This window comes from Chaetura pelagica, unplaced genomic scaffold (assembly GCF_000747805.2).
Source record: "Chaetura pelagica isolate M959 unplaced genomic scaffold, ChaPel_1.0 scaffold750, whole genome shotgun sequence".
Classification (NCBI taxonomy): domain Eukaryota; kingdom Metazoa; phylum Chordata; class Aves; order Apodiformes; family Apodidae; genus Chaetura; species Chaetura pelagica.
In genome coordinates this window covers 773753-790756 of record NW_009951947.1, presented here as the reverse complement: position 1 = coordinate 790756, position 17004 = coordinate 773753, and the positions used below count along the sequence as shown (strand labels likewise).

General features: G+C 36.6%; 1 protein-coding gene across 1 annotated transcript in view; it reads right to left on the bottom strand.

Moving 5' to 3' along the window:
• Positions 1–2939: 2939 nt before the first annotated feature.
• RPGR (retinitis pigmentosa GTPase regulator) overlaps positions 2940–17004 on the bottom strand; it is a 42859-nt gene continuing 28794 nt past the window's right edge. Inside the window, exons 9-19 of the mRNA XM_009997406.1 lie at positions 13239–13394; positions 12520–12644; positions 11603–11785; positions 10540–10705; positions 9109–9215; positions 7419–7484; positions 4992–5288; positions 4329–4430; positions 4253–4265; positions 3174–4174; positions 2940–3095 (exon numbers count right to left, since the gene is read on the bottom strand). Of these exons, the coding sequence (XP_009995708.1) occupies positions 2940–3095; positions 3174–4174; positions 4253–4265; positions 4329–4430; positions 4992–5288; positions 7419–7484; positions 9109–9215; positions 10540–10705; positions 11603–11785; positions 12520–12644; positions 13239–13394 (2372 nt within the window). The remainder of the gene's footprint in view (positions 3096–3173; positions 4175–4252; positions 4266–4328; positions 4431–4991; positions 5289–7418; positions 7485–9108; positions 9216–10539; positions 10706–11602; positions 11786–12519; positions 12645–13238; positions 13395–17004) is intronic.

Here is a 17004-nt window from a genome sequence, read left to right as displayed (position 1 = left end):
ACTATCACAAATCCTTTAAAAAGACAGTGATTAAGTGTACCTGCTTTTATCTTCCTGCAATAGAAAAATAAAGCCTCTGTTGCTCTCAGCAGAAGTAACACTACATGTTTGCTCTATTATTGTATTTTTTGCCAGGCTTTCACCAGTAGCCGCTGGTAGAAAAAATATACTGGACTAGACAGACCTTTGGTCTGAGCAGCTGTGTGTTGGGTTTTTTTTCTATTGTAGGATTTTTTTCTCTACTAAAAACTAGTTCAGAAGTACTTCTTCCATGTTGCTTAAGTACTGCACATAACTCTTTTTGCATTCCATAATAAAAACCAAGGACATGCTGAATTTCCAGAAAACCACAAGTACCCAACTTCATAAACCAGCATGAGTCAAACTAAATAAAATTCCACTCATTATGCTAATGGAGTTCCAAAGTCCCCCCAAAGCCCAGAAACATTGGCACATTGTACAATTTCTGTAACGATTCTATGGAAAACCCTTAGAAGCACTGCAGTAATGCTCTGCTTTCCAACCTACCAGAAGGAATAATCCACAAAACAATAAAGAATCAGTTCTCAATTCAATTAATTTTTATCCAGAGGAAACAAAGAAGAGGAAATGCTTATAACTTGGCTTCCTTTATTTTCCTGGGAACCCTTATGCTATCAGTGCATCTAAAGAGAGGAACAACAAATGGTCCCCATTTGCCTAAGGACTCAGATCAAAAGCTACAGCCAAACAGTAAATGAAGAGCCATTCCTATATGGAATTGGAAATCACCTGCTTCAAAGCGCTCTCACTTTTTGCCCCTCTCTCTAGCAAACATGTTTCATAAGCAACAACGGTTTGGTTTTTTTTCACAGCACAGTTTTCCTCTGAAGCTGAATTTCAGAATCACAAATAAGCAGATGCCATAACCAAGAAACACTGTTTCAGGCCTATAAAAATGCTTTTAAATATTACAGTTTATTTACAGTGACATCCTCATCTTTCCTAAGACAGATAAAATAACAGAGCTTAGCTCCTCTTAATTTCAAAAGTTAGTATTTTCACAGCAGTTAGCAATAGTGCAGTGTTTCTGTTAAATAACTGAGGACTTCATTGTTGGAGTGAGAGGTTTGCTTGGGAAGTGCAGTTAACTGTTAAAATATTCCACTCTATCAGAACAGGAGGATACCTGCCCTTTTCCAAAGACTTACACATGCTGATATAAAGGCAATGTATTCCAGAAAATCCCAAAGCTTGAAAGAAATTTCACAGACACAAAATACAGTAATTGAATTGAGTTTTTGTCACAGTTAGGGCACATGGCTCCAAGAGACCTTACCTTCAAACGCAGGACATGGAATGGGTGATTGGGGTATGAAGGCTCAAACTGGACTACAGTCTACTGGCAAACTACTAATCTACCACAGCCTTTTTAGAAAATAAATTGTGGAGACATTTTGTCAAAGATAGTTTAATCCCATTATCTTACAAAACAACATTAAAAATCTTTCATGATCTCAACATAAGTATTGATTCCATTAACATTTTTATTGAATTACATTTATCAATTTCCTTGATCACTTTCTTCTGCCCTAATTTTCAAATAGGATTTAAGTAACTATTTTTCCAGGGAATGTCAATACTGAGATCTGTTTACAAAAATTTATCAGACCACCCATGGTATTTAGGTAATAATGCTGTATGATGAGTCCCTCTCCCTCATTTTGCCAGTTCAACCACTAATAGTTGAAACAGTAATACCATATCTCACAAAGTCACAAAAATAATTTGCAAGATTTGTTTGTGTATTTTAAGGAAACTCCAGAAGTATTAACATACTTTGTCTTTTCCGAAAAGAATTCAGACTTTCATGCTATTTTCTCTACTACTTCATCTGGCTTCTTGGTTTATTACATGACTCTCTTTTTAGAGATCACAGATAAAATTTTTAGAAGGAAAAAACACTAATTTCCTCTAATAAGGAAAAGCTTAGGCTCTGATCCTGAAAACAGAGGTGAACTTCACACTGCAACGAAGTATATTCCCACCCTTGTGAACCTTAGATGACTAACGTAATTTAGTCTTTCGTAGGCAGATATTGAACCTTTTGTTTACAAGTGTACAGTATACACAAGTAAATCATGTTTTATAGGTATGTGTATTTTCAAATTCTTTATTATGTGTAGTCACCAAATATGGTAGTAAAAAATTATTCCTAAACAGATGCATTCTAACTGTAATGTAAACCATGCCAGATTCTGAGACTTGCACATAATTGTGTGCTGACACCAAAATAAGAAGTCAGCCCTAAGGCCTTCAAAAAAGCCCAAGCCCATCTGTACCCAGGCCTGTATTTCCATTTATCTCCCATCTACCGACAAATGTAAATTTGGCAACTTGTCCTTTCTTAATTTACACTGAGTACACCAATATTTTACCAATATATGAAAAGAAGAAAAGTAGGGGGGAATAAATATGTAGTGATGCTAAAAATTAAAAATGTCTATCTTTGATGATATACTGACACTCCTTTCATATAAGGCACATTTATAAGTAAGCTAATCTGCAACTAAAATTGATGCATTACCTTAAGAAATCTAACTCAAAGGCAAAGAAGTTTACACTGTTACAATGTATAATTCAAGTTGTCAGCATGGCAGTATAATTTAATTAAAAGGCAAACACATTTTGCCTCTTCAGCAATCATTATTTTAAATCTGTGTGTCATATGTGATGAAGATGATTGTGTAAATGACTGTATCAACAATTTCTATGATTGCTTTCATAAAAGCTTCCCAAATTTAAACACTTTCTTCAGTTCTTTTTCAAGACATTGGCACTTACATGCATAATAACCAATTTTGACTACATTAAAAACAATGTCTTCAGTAATAAAAATTGTTCAGCTATACTTCCAAAGTTTGATGAATAGGGTTAAAATTAATCTCCAGTAGTCTATGCTACTTTAGTGTTAAATAATGAGGTAGCACATTGTTCCAAAATTGTTCTGTATTATGTAAACCATTTGCTACATGCTGTTTGGACTTCATTTTTTGTTTAGAGCTGTTTGGTAAAGCAGTACTTTCTGTCTTCTCTGGCTTCCTGGTTTTGCTATTCTTTTGTGGAAGCTTATTCATATCATTTTTTCTTTTACCTTTTGCTTTTTCCTCTTCCTCTCCTTCTTCCTCCTCTCCCTCATCCTCCTTTTCCTCCTCTCCCACAACCCCTTCCTCCTCTTCTCCTTCTTGCTCCTCTCCCTCTTCCTCTTCCTCCTCAACTTTATCTTCTTCTCCCTCTTCCCCTTCTTCTTCTTCCCCTCCTTCTTCTTCCTCCTCTTCTTCTTCCTCCTTTCCCTCTCCTTCTTCTACTTCTTCTCCCTCTTGTTCTTCCTCTCCCTCTTCTCCCTCTACTTCTTCCACTCTGCCTTCTTCCTCTTCTTCTTTCACTCCCTCTTCTCCCTCTCCTTCTTCCTCTCCCTCTTCTCCCTCTACTTCTTCCACTCTGCCTTCTTCCTCTTCTTCTTTCACTCCCTCTTCTCCCTCTCCTTCTTCCTCTCCCTCTTCTCCCTCTCCTTCTTCTTCTCCCTCTTCTCTCTCTCCTTCTTCCTCTCCCTCTTCTCTCTCTCCTTCTACCTGTCCCTCTTCTCCCTCTCCTTCTTCTACTCCCTCTTCCCCCTCTCCCTCTTCTCCACCTTTTTCTTCCTCCCCTTCTCCCTCCTCTTCCAACCCTTCTCCCTCTTCATCTTCTCTTTCTTCTTCTTCTTCCTCTTCTTCGTTTTCCCACTCTTCTTCCCGTTTTTCATCTTCTTCTTCCTCCTCCCCTTCTCCTTCTGCCTCTGCTCCTTCCTCTTCCTCCTCTCTTTCCTCTTCCACTTCAGCCTCCCCTTCTTCCACTCCAGCCTTTCCCTCTTCTCCTTCTTCTTCCACTCCACCCTCCCCCTCTTCTCCTTCTTCTTCAGCCTCCCCCTCTTCTTCTTCTGCTTCAGCCTCCCTCTCTTCTCCTTCTTCAACTCCACCCTCCACCTCTTTTCCTTTTTCTTTTGCTCCACCCTCCCCCTCTTCTCCTTCTTCCACTCCACCCTCCCCCTCTTTTCCTTTTTCTTCCTCTCCACTCTCCCTCTCTTTTCCTTTTTCTTCCTCTACACCCTTCCCCTCTTCTCTCTCTTCCATTCCACCCTCCCCCTCTTCTCCTTTTTCTTCCACTCCACCCTCTCCCTCTTCTCCTTCTTCATCCACTCCACCCTCCCCCTCTTTTCCTTTTTCCTCCTCTCCACCCTCCCCCTCTTTTTCTTTTTCTTCCATTCCACCCTTCCTCTCTTCTCTTTCTTCTTCCATTCCACCCTTCCCCTCTTCTCCTTCTTCTTCCATTCCACCCTCCTCCTCTTCTCCTTCTTCTTCCATTCCACCCTCCCCCTCTTTTCCTTTTTCCTCCTCTCCACCCCCCCCCTCTTTTCCTTTTTCTTCCTCTCCACTCTCCCTCTCTTTTTCTTTTTCTTCCATTCCACCCTTCCTCTCTTCTCTTTCTTCTTCCATTCCATCCTTCCCCTCTTCTCCTTCTTCTTCCATTCCACCCTCCTCCTCTTCTCCTTCTTCTTCCATTCCACCCTCCCCCTCTTTTCCTTTTTCCTCCTCTCCACCCTCCCCCTCTTTTCCTTTTTCTTCCATTCCACCCTTCCTCTCTTCTCTTTCTTCTTCCATTCCACCCTTCCCCTCTTCTCCTTCTTCTTCCATTCCACCCTCCTCCTCTTCTCCTTCTTCTTCCATTCCACCCTCCCCCTCTTTTCCTTTTTCCTCCTCTCCACCCTCCCCCTCTTTTCCTTTTTCTTCTACTCCACCTTCCCCCACCTCCTCAGTTCTATTTGCATCTTCTTCTTCCTGTTCTTCAGACACCCCTTCTTCTTCCCCCCCTGCCAATGATTGTTCTAATCCCTCCTCTTCACCCTCTTTGTCTTTTTCACTCTCCCTTTCTTTGTTTTCTTCATTTTCATATTCTCCTTCCTCTTCTGCCTCTACCTCTTTTTCTTCTTCCCTGTCTCTAGCTTCACATCCTTCCTCACTCTCATCTTTTCCCTCACTTTCAACCTGTTTCTCCTTTTCTTTTTCACTGTCTTCCTCTTTTGCATATTCCTGCTCCTTCTGCTCATCCTCTTCTCCCTCACTACGCATTTCTTCTTCCTCCATTAACCTGTCTTCCTCAGCTCCTTGCTCTTTGCTATCTTCCTGATTAACCTCTTCAGTATTTTCTGCACCTTCATTCTCAATTTCAGCCTGTGATTCTTCTCTTTCATTTTCTTCCTCTTCCTCATTTTCCTCTTCATCTTCATCTCTTTTTATTGAAACTTCACCTCTATCTTTTTTAACCTCACTCTCTTCTTCTTCCTCCCCTACTGCACTTTCACTGTCAGCTGCTTCATCTAGTTTTTCCTTTTCACTTCCAATCTTTTCACTGCCTTCACTCTCCTGCTCTTGATTGAATTCCTCCTCATTCTTAATTTCTAATTGCCTGTCTTTATCAGATTTAGCTTCAGAGTTTGTTTCTTCCTCATTCAGACTTGTTACATTGGTCTCTTCTGCATATCTTCTCTCATTGTTTGTAGCTTGTATCTCCTTAATCTCACTGTCTTCTTTGTCTAGATCCATAACTATCACATTTTCTGTTCCCATTGCCTTCTGGATCTCTCTATTTTCATAGTAGTCCTCTTCTTTTTCTCTCCTCTTAGGCATGTATTTTGCAAGATCATTAATACTTTCCTCAGATGAAAATGAGGACATAGTTAGAGTTGTTTTTTTAAAAAATTGATCCTTTTTTTTAAACACCCTTTGCTCTTCACTACCTTCTTGTCCTGTGACACCTGTTTTTTCACATTTATCAGATTTTTCAACAACATCCTTTATTTTGTTTTGACTTTCTACTGCTTCTTGACTCCCCTGCTTTTCAACAGGATTGTATTTCTGTACAACTAATGATTCTGTCTGAGGCTGATCCCTGGATGCAGAAGGAAGCACTTCTATTTTAAGGGATTGCTTAAATTTAACAGCTTTTGCCTTTTTATTGGAAGAATCCACTTTTTCAGTCAGAATTTCTTTTTCAGTGGGAAGATTAGAAGTTACTTCCCCTCTGAGAAATTCAGGATTTTCCACATATTCTTTTTCCCTTTTCACTGATCTGCATTTGTCCCTAGTGATTTGTTGAACATCACTTTTCAAAGTATTAACACTTTGTGTGTGCTCTGATTCACCTTTTGTTTTTTTGGCAACAGGTTTCTCTACAAAGGCACTACTTTTTACTAATTCTTGTCCCAGTGATTCTGAAAGTGAAGACTGCTTTTGTAAAGAGCCAGAGTCTAATTTTGTGCCCTCCTTCATGAAATCAGAATCCTTGTCTTTCAGCCCACCCTTACCATCTCTTTTCAGTTTCACATTTTTATTGTTCTTCTATTCCACATGAGAAGCAGAAAATTAAAAAGAAAGAAGGAAAGCATTAAGGACAAATGACAGCAAAAGAAAAAGATTACAAAAACATTTGAACAAGAAACAATTTGTTTGAAGAGACTAAAAGATAGCATAAAAGCTAGAGTTTTTTGCATGAAATGAGTTTACAAGTGCACATATTAGAAGAATGTAATGTTCTGTTGATGGTCATTGTACTACTACTCCTTTTTTACTATCCAAGCACTCAAAGTGAGTGTTATAAGAACTGTGCAGTCAGTATCATGTCCCATAAGCTAGAGCACATGCACTGTGTGAGGCTGTGCAAACAGGAGAGAACTGCACCTTTCTCCACTTTTCCCCTTGGGGAATCTCCTGAAGCACTCACTGGTATGCTTTTTTTTTAGTAAGTCTGAAAATCTATTGCCATTCTGCTTTAAATCTGACATTTGCTTAATAAATTCTGCAAAATATTTAAAATAAAATAAAAACATAATGAAATGCACCAAAATGCTGAAATGCTGGGATCACTTTAGGAGTGAAATGAAGAGAATACAAAAATATTTTCTTTTAAAAATTAAATCCAGTATTATTGCTCCTTTAAATATACCCCATGCTGAATTTCTGTAAATAAAATATTTACTTGCATTATGTCCCAAAAGTAAATTAAAATATTTTAATATCAACAAACCAGTAGAAATGCATGTTACAAGCATAAGTTACAAAGTGTGCCTGATAGTCTTTTTTTCCTTAAAACAGTGAAGTATTATATAGCCTTAAACTGTGGTGGATATGAGGAGTTCTATGAGCATGCACAAATTCTCTCTGGCTTCTGTCCACTTAGAATTTTACCTCATGGATATTCAGAAAATTAGCAAGAGGAGGCCACAAAATGAGCCTAGTTTTTTTAAAAACTCAAAGCAAAACAATAAAGTACAAGGATGATACATGAATTTCAGATCTTCTAAACATCAGAAAAAGTATACATGCATACATAATTAGTTACAGTACCTTTTGTTTTTGGAGTGGTGACAATTTTAAGGTCTGGTCACTGGGATTCAATTTCATTGCATGTGTCTGCAAAGAAGAAGATGAGAGTGGTAACTAGCTTAGATGTCAACATCAACAAACAAACAAACAAATAGGGAAAGTAGCATCAAATACTAGATCTACTAAACAGAGCTCTTTCAAGTAATATGAACATTTTAATACTATTGAAGTTAGGTTGAGAAAAATCTGTATGATCACTCATCTATTCTACTTCCACTCCCTCATTTACTCATTATACAAAGAGAGAGTGGTAACTAGCTTAGATGTCAACATCTAAATTGTCTGTAGGTACTGAAAGCTACGTGCCTTCTCTTACAGCCCACAAACATTTTTGATCCACCTTCTGCTCACCCTGAAGTTCTGGCTAGAAAAGTAACATCTTACTCCCTTATCATTTCAACCTCCAACTTAGCATCTAGTTGGATACCACAGAGTTGAAAAGAACATGCTCCAAACATGATACAGCAGAAATTTTCATTGGAACATAATCCCTGTATCTCTTCTGTATAATCAAAACCAGGAAAGGCAAGGCAATGCAGACTATTACTAAGTGGACAATTACAGCGAGATTTTGGTCAACCCTTCCCATATACTCCAAATGACAAGATAATTTTCTCTGCTGTTGTTTGTTAAGTGCTTCTGGTTTGACCACCATATTCTTTTTCAACACAGTGAACACAGTTCTGATTTCTGACTCCCAAGAACTTGTATCATCAGTACGATTATTAAAGATTTTTCCTCCTCTTCTCACACTTGTCAATAAGATGGATGCTGCCACAGTTGAAGAAAAATGGAAGCAACTCTGCTGTAACACATTATTTTCATTCAGATTCAAGAGCAGTAATTTCTCCTTTGTATTTTGACAAGTTTGCTGGACACAATTTTTTCAGATTTGCTGTTTAATTCTGATAAATGTTCTAAAATCAATACACAACAGGAACAAAAGCAAAAAGGAAGAGGAAGTCTAGAAGAAAAAAATGGTCAATATGTTATAAATAATGCCTCAGTAAATTAATGAGGCCAGGTGCATCACACCTGAAAACAATTATTTTTCTTGTAAATGAAAATAAAGTTTTCTAATTCTTAAATAAATGGTATGCACAAACAGATGGTTAAATTATTACGTACTATTAAGTAAAACAATAATTTGTGTAAAATTTGCAATCCCTCCAGCATAACTAACAACATATCCTGAGCTGAGTCCACATTAAGTAACTAATTTGATCCACCTGTACTAAAAAAGCTCTTCTAGGAACAGGAAAAGACAGCTCTCTGCTTCATTTCCTGCAGTTGTCCTCTTGGAAATCATCAAGATGAGGAAGGTCGAAGACTGAGATCACCATGTGGTATCCAGCATCCTTCTTTTCTTTCTCATATGCAGAGCTAAAGTGTGGGCAGGGGCTGCACTACTTGGACTGCTTCAATCACGTATGACAACAATACTTTGAAAATTAAAACAAACTTTACCACTGGATAATGATGATATGAAATGCATGCTCCTTTAACAGGATGTCAGTACTTCTTGATGGGACATAGGACATTCTGGGCTAGACAGGAGTCCTATACTAGAACCTGAAACAAGATTTAGCTGCTTTGCTGTGCCACTGCATAAAAATGATTGAATCACAGATTGATCAGTGGAATATAATACCATGTTTAGGATGTCAGTTGTATTCCCAAGGTTTCTGGCATTATTTTCATTATCTGAATCTTCTTCTGCAGAACTTTCATCAGGTTTATCTTTTTGATGATTCCTTTCTGTAAGGTAAAATAGTGGTAAGTAAACAAATATCACAGGAACAAGCAAGATACAGCAAATAAAAAACCTCATTCTTGTAAAAGAGTGATTCTCTCTATTTTCCTGACGTAGGATTTAAGTCCTGAGGTTCCTCATTCCCCCAGCCTAAGACACAGCAGAAATACTTCCACCTCCTTTTTGTCAGTATAGACATTAGAGATAGCTCAGCAACCTGGCCATAGCGCACTGTAGATCTCTGACCATTTTTGCAGGCTTTCAAAGCATAAATATGACATGGGACAAAGCTAATTTTGGATAATCTCTTTAATATCAGTGTACCAATTAGACTAAATTAGCTGCAGTCATATTATCTACATTGCATGTTATTTGTGTGATGTTTGGAGAGACATTAAGTTTAACTCTAATGCACCATCATAAAAATGGACCTACATAATTTTCAGGTTCACCTTATTATCAGGTATATGACCAGTTTCATACAGCACGAACCCTGAAGTTTTAGGCCTCAAAAGTCTCCAAAGGCACTTCAAATTTCACTGCATTGCTTCCATGAACCAGAAATGCTAATGGACACGTTGGCAGCTTCAGAAATAATAACCTTAATTCTAACTGAATGAACTACTTTCAAATTGGATTTGACAGTCAAATAAATCTGAGCTAAATTCTACACAGCAGCACTGCATTCTACACTCTTCAGCATGGCTCTTCTCTGGAAAGCACACAAACCCAGGAACCCAGATGAAGTCCATAACTGCTCTAGAGAATCTGGGCAAAACTCCAGTTCTGTATCAGTATCATTGTTATCCAGGTTTTTGCATTACCTAGAATATTGCAAATCCTTATTATCTTAGATAACAGAGAGTGAAGAGTGCCTTTGTATTTCCAAGTAAGATGAAAACTCCTGTAAGAATTAGTAGACTTTTTATCAAAGTTTTCTTGTAGGCTTTCCTGTGTCTTTACTAATGTTCCTAATTACTGTTTTTCTGTGTTTGTTTGTTTTTGAATGGAGAAAGTGATTACTAATCTTACAGCATTTTTGTGAAGTCATATTTCTACAGCCTTGAGGAACCTAAGGTACAATTCAGAGGTTGTTTTTCTTTCACTCAATCATCTAAATCCTTAAGCATGCTTTCCAAAGATAAACCAAGTGTAAGGCAATTTCTTGTACACATTTCTCAACTTTTATGTCTCTATCCTACCAGACCCTCTTGAGGTAAGACTGAACTTAAACCTCTTTCATGTTCAGAATGAGCATTTATTTATGAATTACGAGAGTCAAGCTAAATAGTTCTCAGAAAACAGCAACAAGATTTAGCAACACCTCACCTTTTTCAAGGTCTTTATCCTCCATAGGCTCAGTTTTAGGAAGACTTACTGTAGAAAAACAGACTGGGCTAGTGTTGCTAGTCACAGGCAATGAAGATTTTAAGAACTTTTCTCCCAGTGGAGGCAGAGTTTGTGCCATTCGAATAAACTGCTCTGGTGACTTTTCCTTTAGAAGACAAAAAAAAAAATTGTTGAGTATAAGAGTAGAATATAAATGTAAACAACCTGTCATATTTCATAGTAGTATTTTCCTACAGTTGATGATACAGTGTTGTAACTTTGTATGCAAAGCATAAACAAAATTTCTTTAATATATTAAGTCTTCATAAAAAGCGGAGAGAAATACTGGGTATTTTAGGCCGTTCCTACACAATAATCTCAAGTAGTCTTAAATTACAAAGGACAAGAAGAAATTTTATTTTTATTCAAAATGAAAATGCTAGTTACTCAAATAATAGAGTTACTTAATACACTGCATCAATATATTTTTACATAATGAATGTGGTCTTGTGTGAAAATTAAATAGTTTTTCAGACAGGTAAGGAAAATAATCCAACTCATCATGCTGCTAAAGACATTATATGGAATGCAAAGTGGAGACAAAGGAGAAGAAACTACTATTTTCAGTAGCTACAGGATCTTAGGCTCATTTTAAGCTGAGTGTGAAACTTTCCCCTTTGATATTTTATAAACTATGAACTTGTTTAATCTATTCAAGGACTTCAAGGGAATACGAAAAGAGTCGGGATCTTGGTTTGTTTTTTTAATATATTTGATATATATTTTTTTTAATGCAAAGGAACAGGCTCAACAAACCAAACCACAACTAAACCAGTTTGAGCCATTTTTATAGAAAACAAGAAGTAAAATCTGACCAATACCTTTCTTTTATCTGCATCAATTTTAGGTCCAGCGCAGATAGTAATTCTTCTTTTTTATACATTAACTATGTATTTTAAGGAGATATGTATGTATCTGCTGAGTATTTGCTGTGATTTTAGTTTTAAAAGTTATTTTCTTTCCCAAAACAAGTATGAACAACCCTAAAAAGGTCTGAATTTACCCTCTCGCGACGTCGCAGTCGTGCTGATGTTAGTGGCAAGGTGTTTATTAGTAGTGAGTCTTCACTCATTTTAGAGATACTACCAGTCAAACGGCCCTCATATAAATCCTCTAAGAGTATTTCTTCAGCTCCTTTAGGTCTCGGGGCAGCAAAAACTAGCATGTGACAACCACCACAAGCAACCTAGAGCACCAAAAAATGTTGAATTTTAAATTGCTTCAAAATTAGCTCCTAATGATGTTAGCATGATAGAAGTACATAATTACAATTACTAATCACTAGTGATCTATGTTCATTCTTTCTTACTTAAATACAATATACTAGTATTGAACAGAACCCAAGATAGGTCTATCAAATCAATGATACAGAAGAAAGCAAAGATATTTCCACTGATTTTGAAGGGATTTGAGCTAATTATTTTTATGCAAGTCAAATGTGGGCAATATCGATAACTTCAGTGATACAAACCTAGATATTTCCTCACAAAATCCACAGAATGTAATGCAAAGTCCTACACCCTCCCATAAACAAAATATAATTACTAAAACTTTATTAAACTCTGAGTCCAGTAAACAAAAATATGTCACTCAGGTGTTTTCAGAACAGACATTAGTCTTCCACCTACTGTTAACAATCCACAAGAGACAAATATATTTTATAGGCTACTACCAGCTCTACAGCATAACACCACTGACTAAAACAGAAAGCAGTCTATATGTATACTCCAAGCCAAGTACATTCTAAACTAAATTAACAGTGTGTTAAGTAAATGAAATTTCCCTTTTCGTTTTGTGTTGTCTACTAATCAAGTTTTCTATAAAAAATAATTCTATAATGAGATTTTAACTCTCACTAATAACGTGTTTTATAAAAATGTAAACATTTTGATGTCTGAGAAGCATGAACAAAAGTTTTACCAAAAGGACTGTGAACCTCAAGAAATTATAACATAGAGTGGGATCAAACTGATTTGTAAAATTCTCTTCTCCATGACCTAACTTGCCATGTCGCCCATCTCCAAAAGTAAACATGAGGCCATTCTCTGTATACAGAAAAAAAAAAAAAAAAAGAAGCCATTAATAACAGAGTCAGTACAAAACCAGGACAAAACCCTTACAAATGAAGTAACAGACCATGCAAGAAAGGAATATTTCTCTTCCTGAGAACCCTGAACAAATACTTTCAGATTGTCAACAGATGAATATGATGAAAAAAAGTAATTATTTTTAAAGACAAATTATATATTTTTTCAGCCAAATTACTGTTGGAGATTAGAGTTAGTCTAGACAATTTGGGGGAAAAAAAACCCAACAGCAAAACATTAGGATTGAATACTACAGCAAAACAAAGGTTTGAAATAAGAATACTTGTCAGCAAGGCATGATTATGAGGTTACCAGGAGACACCATGTACAGAACTATGCATGCCAGGGCTGTGAATAAGGAATTATTAAAATAAAATACGGCTTTCTCACTAGGTCACTTAACCTTCAGAACTAGTAAATCTCCATGTGGTCTTCTGCTCATCTTCAGTGAAAAGTTTTTACAGGATAATAGAGAGGTACATTTCAGAATATAGAGAAGCACATGCATTTTTTGTAATAGAGAAGAACTTTCAGAATTTTTCACTTACATACCTGTAACTACAGCAGTATGATTTTCTCCACATGTAACATCACGGACTTTATGCTTCCTCAAGTGTTTCACAGACTTTGGTACTGAAGTTTCAAAAATAAAAGTACCATGTCCCAGCTGCCCATATTGTCCAAGTCCAAAAGTATATACATCTCGTTCTGGAAATGTACAGGCAATGTTAACAACAAATAGGCTGATGCATGCATTATAATCTGCTTTCTATTAGCCAAGTTAAAGTCAAATAACATCAGCATCAAAAAGCAATGTTTTATCAATTGGGAAATTAACCAACTAATCAATTAAATTTATCAATTCATAAAAAAATAAAACAAAATAAAAAGCAGGCAATGACACACTAAAATATATATAAAAATAATTTTGAATGGTTCAATATGAAATGAATTATCCAATATCACTGCAAAATAATCCACTGAACACACATATACAAAGTATTAGCTAACAAAAAATGTATTGGAGTTTACATACTGAAATTAATTCAAGACCACAATGTTTACATATATCTGCATTTTCAAGTGCAATAGTTTCATCTTAATTTCTGGTTACCTGCATGTACACCATATGGCCCTAAAGTTAACAGAGTAGACCTCTTTGAACCAATACTAATTTGAGTGTAAAAAGAGACTGGAATAATAACAGAATAGGTATTCTGTTGAGCCACCAAATCAGCCCAGCATTAACTACAGAAAACACCATAATTTTGTTATCTTCTGACAGAATAATAATCTTTCCACATCTACATTTTGTCCATTTAATGGATTGTCTGTGCCAGGAAAAAGAATGCTTCTCCAAAGCAATAAAGATTCTTGGTGTGTCCATCCCTGGCACCCCATCGCAACAAGGGAAGACCGTGAAGCTTGGAAATCTTTATGAGATCGTATTTGAAAAGGGAAAGTCAAAGACTTAAGGTTGTTTTGAGAAAAGGAGAAGCTTTCCTGGAATTTTATTCCCTGTCCTCTTGTGAAAGACTGAGGGACAAAAAAATATTCCATGTCAAGCAAAAAGACCTGAGACTTGGGAGTAATATGTCATTACATCATTGTCATGAACATGGTGCACCTGCTCCTGCTGCACAGGTGCCATCAAGTAAAACATCTCACCGCCTTCTAAAGCAATAGAGGAATGGGTGTGCACAGCTGAATGTGTGGAATGACAATCCATGGATATTGTTTTCTTTTTGAGCACTTCTTTTTGTCAAGGAAGCAAGGTCACTGGAATAGCAAGGTAAGTTTCAGTTTCACAGAAGTAGTTTATACTGTGCAAGCAAATTCTCAAAGCCACAATCTGGAGAAATATTAAAACTAAATGATGTTACTGCTCCTCCAAACTAATCCTTCCCTACTATCAGGGATTGAGAAAGCAGAGAATAGAATAGATTCCATATTACTACCACAGCACACTTAATAACTTACATTGAACTTTATGATTTCAAAGGAACAGTGATGAAATACTGTAGTACTACATATGAATATGTTCCTTCTAGGAGATGTCCTTTCTGCCCTTTTACATTTTTATATAGTAAGATGTCATGAATTCACACCATAAAAAAACCCAGTGGTCTCACACTTTTCAGATTGTAGATGAAATATACTGGGTAAAGCTGTTTTTTTACTAAATGCAATAGTAAAGCTCCCTCTGCTGGTAATCTCAGTGCAAGAATGCAACACATCAGGATATTTAATAAAGTAAAATAAGATTAATTTTTTTGTAACATTTCAACTTTCTGCACAAGAATTGAGAAACTACTCATGAAAGACAGGAGCTTTCCCTAAGCAAACCGAAGCCTCATCTTCATTTTAGTAAATGGTTTTCTTAGGATGACTTATTCCATAAATTCTGTTTTAGAAGTATTTCTTTGCAAACTGGCAGATCTTCTAATTTTCAAATTATATGGCTTTATCGGATTAACAGAATTATTCTGAGTGAAGTTGGAGGTTTTTCACATTATCTTTAATCCTTGCTTGAAACATGCAATGCCTTTTGCATTTGTGTTCTCAAATGAGATGTTCTCAAATGCTAAACATACAGGAAACTATTTTCTTTTCTCTGTTTTCACTGAAAATGAAGAAAACAGGCCAATTCAAAACCAAGTTAAGAGTGCCTTTGTAAGAAGAATTATTTATTCTACTGACTCTATAGACCAAGTAGACCTAAATTTTGCTCCTCCTGAATTTGCTTGTCAGCCAATTATCAAAGCACAAGAAGGCAAAAACCTTACAAGTTTCTTCAATGATTCATCACTGTGGTGCAAAAGTGAGGCAAAACCTCAGTAATTATCTCATTTAGCAGAATTAGATATTTCCTGCCATTTATGTTTATAAATACATGGAAAGAGAAGTCTATGGCAAAGCAACTTCATGGACTTACTGACAAAACCACTGAGGTGAATTTCATTATTATGAACTTGAATTTGCATACAGCACAAATCCAAAAAGTGATACCACCTCACTGTTACCTTCTTCTTACTCTCTTCAGTCCCATTAAGAATATGGTTGGATGAAACAAATGAAAGGCACTGACAGCAAACGGCTAAATTTTCCTCCCCAATTCTCCCTCTTCAGTCCCCACTTGCCCTGCCTGCTGTCCACCTGGCTGTGCAGAGCCAGCTTTTGCATTTTTTTGATGTGGAACGGTGAAGACAGCACCAGATGGTACAAGGGGAGGGGAAAGACATACAGCCACAGCAGCATGAGGGAAGTAGTGCTGCCTCCAATGCAGCAGTGAAGCACAAGGAAGGCTCAGCCATCTTTTCAGCACCTAGGGGAAAGGAAGGAACTGCCACCTCGATAGCAGCAACCCATAAGAAAGGCTCTTGGAGGATGAAGAGAAAGTTTCAGAGCTTGCACAGAAGCCAATGGCTTCACTGCTCCAAGTGAATTCCAGCACTTGATCACTGGGATTGCTTCCTCTTTATTTCCTACATTTTCTTTTTTGTATGAACAGGTTTATTTCCCTGTAAATATCTATCTTCCACCTTTCCAGGAATCTTCTGGAGTATGTATCAGCTCTTTAATTGTCAGGACTGTTATCACTGTAAATAAAATAGTCCTAGGCAAAAAATCTATACAGCTTTCAGATTTTTTTTAACACATGCAGTTTGCTGAAAGAACTGAGAGAGCTCCAAGAGTGTTTTTAAGATTTTCGCTATGCATTTAAGGCTAAAGACAAAGTTAAAAATTCACAAAAGAAAGGGAGAAACAGACAGGTATGCTTATATATCTCCACGTAGATTCCTTTCCCTTGAACACTATTAATATTATTATTATATTTATTAGCATTAATGATGATGATGATGTTAATCATAATAATAAATCAATGAACCATTCTGTCTTACTATTGCTTTATTTTAAACAGTTTATGCTTCAAAATGTTACTGTAAAAATAAGCTGTCAATACAATACTGAGTTTTACCAGAGCTAGTAACTACAGTTGGGGATTTTTGTATAAATGGTATACAGACTTTAAGAATGGTTTGAAAAATCTAGAGAATCCTATACAGTTTGAACAGTCAGTTCTGTCATGAAAAGGTAGTGCTTTTTCATCCTTTTCTTTCTCTGTCAAAGGGGATCTTGACTTTTTTTCTTTTTTTAAAGAAAAAAAGAGACTGAAGATGAAAAAGACAACATTTTACATACTAACACACAGATATGCTGTGTTTTTATGTCAAACGATCTGTTCTTGAAGGACTGCTTCACTTTTTCTTATGAAGACCTATCTTCGCTTTCCCTCCCTTCAGAGAATAAAGGAGGT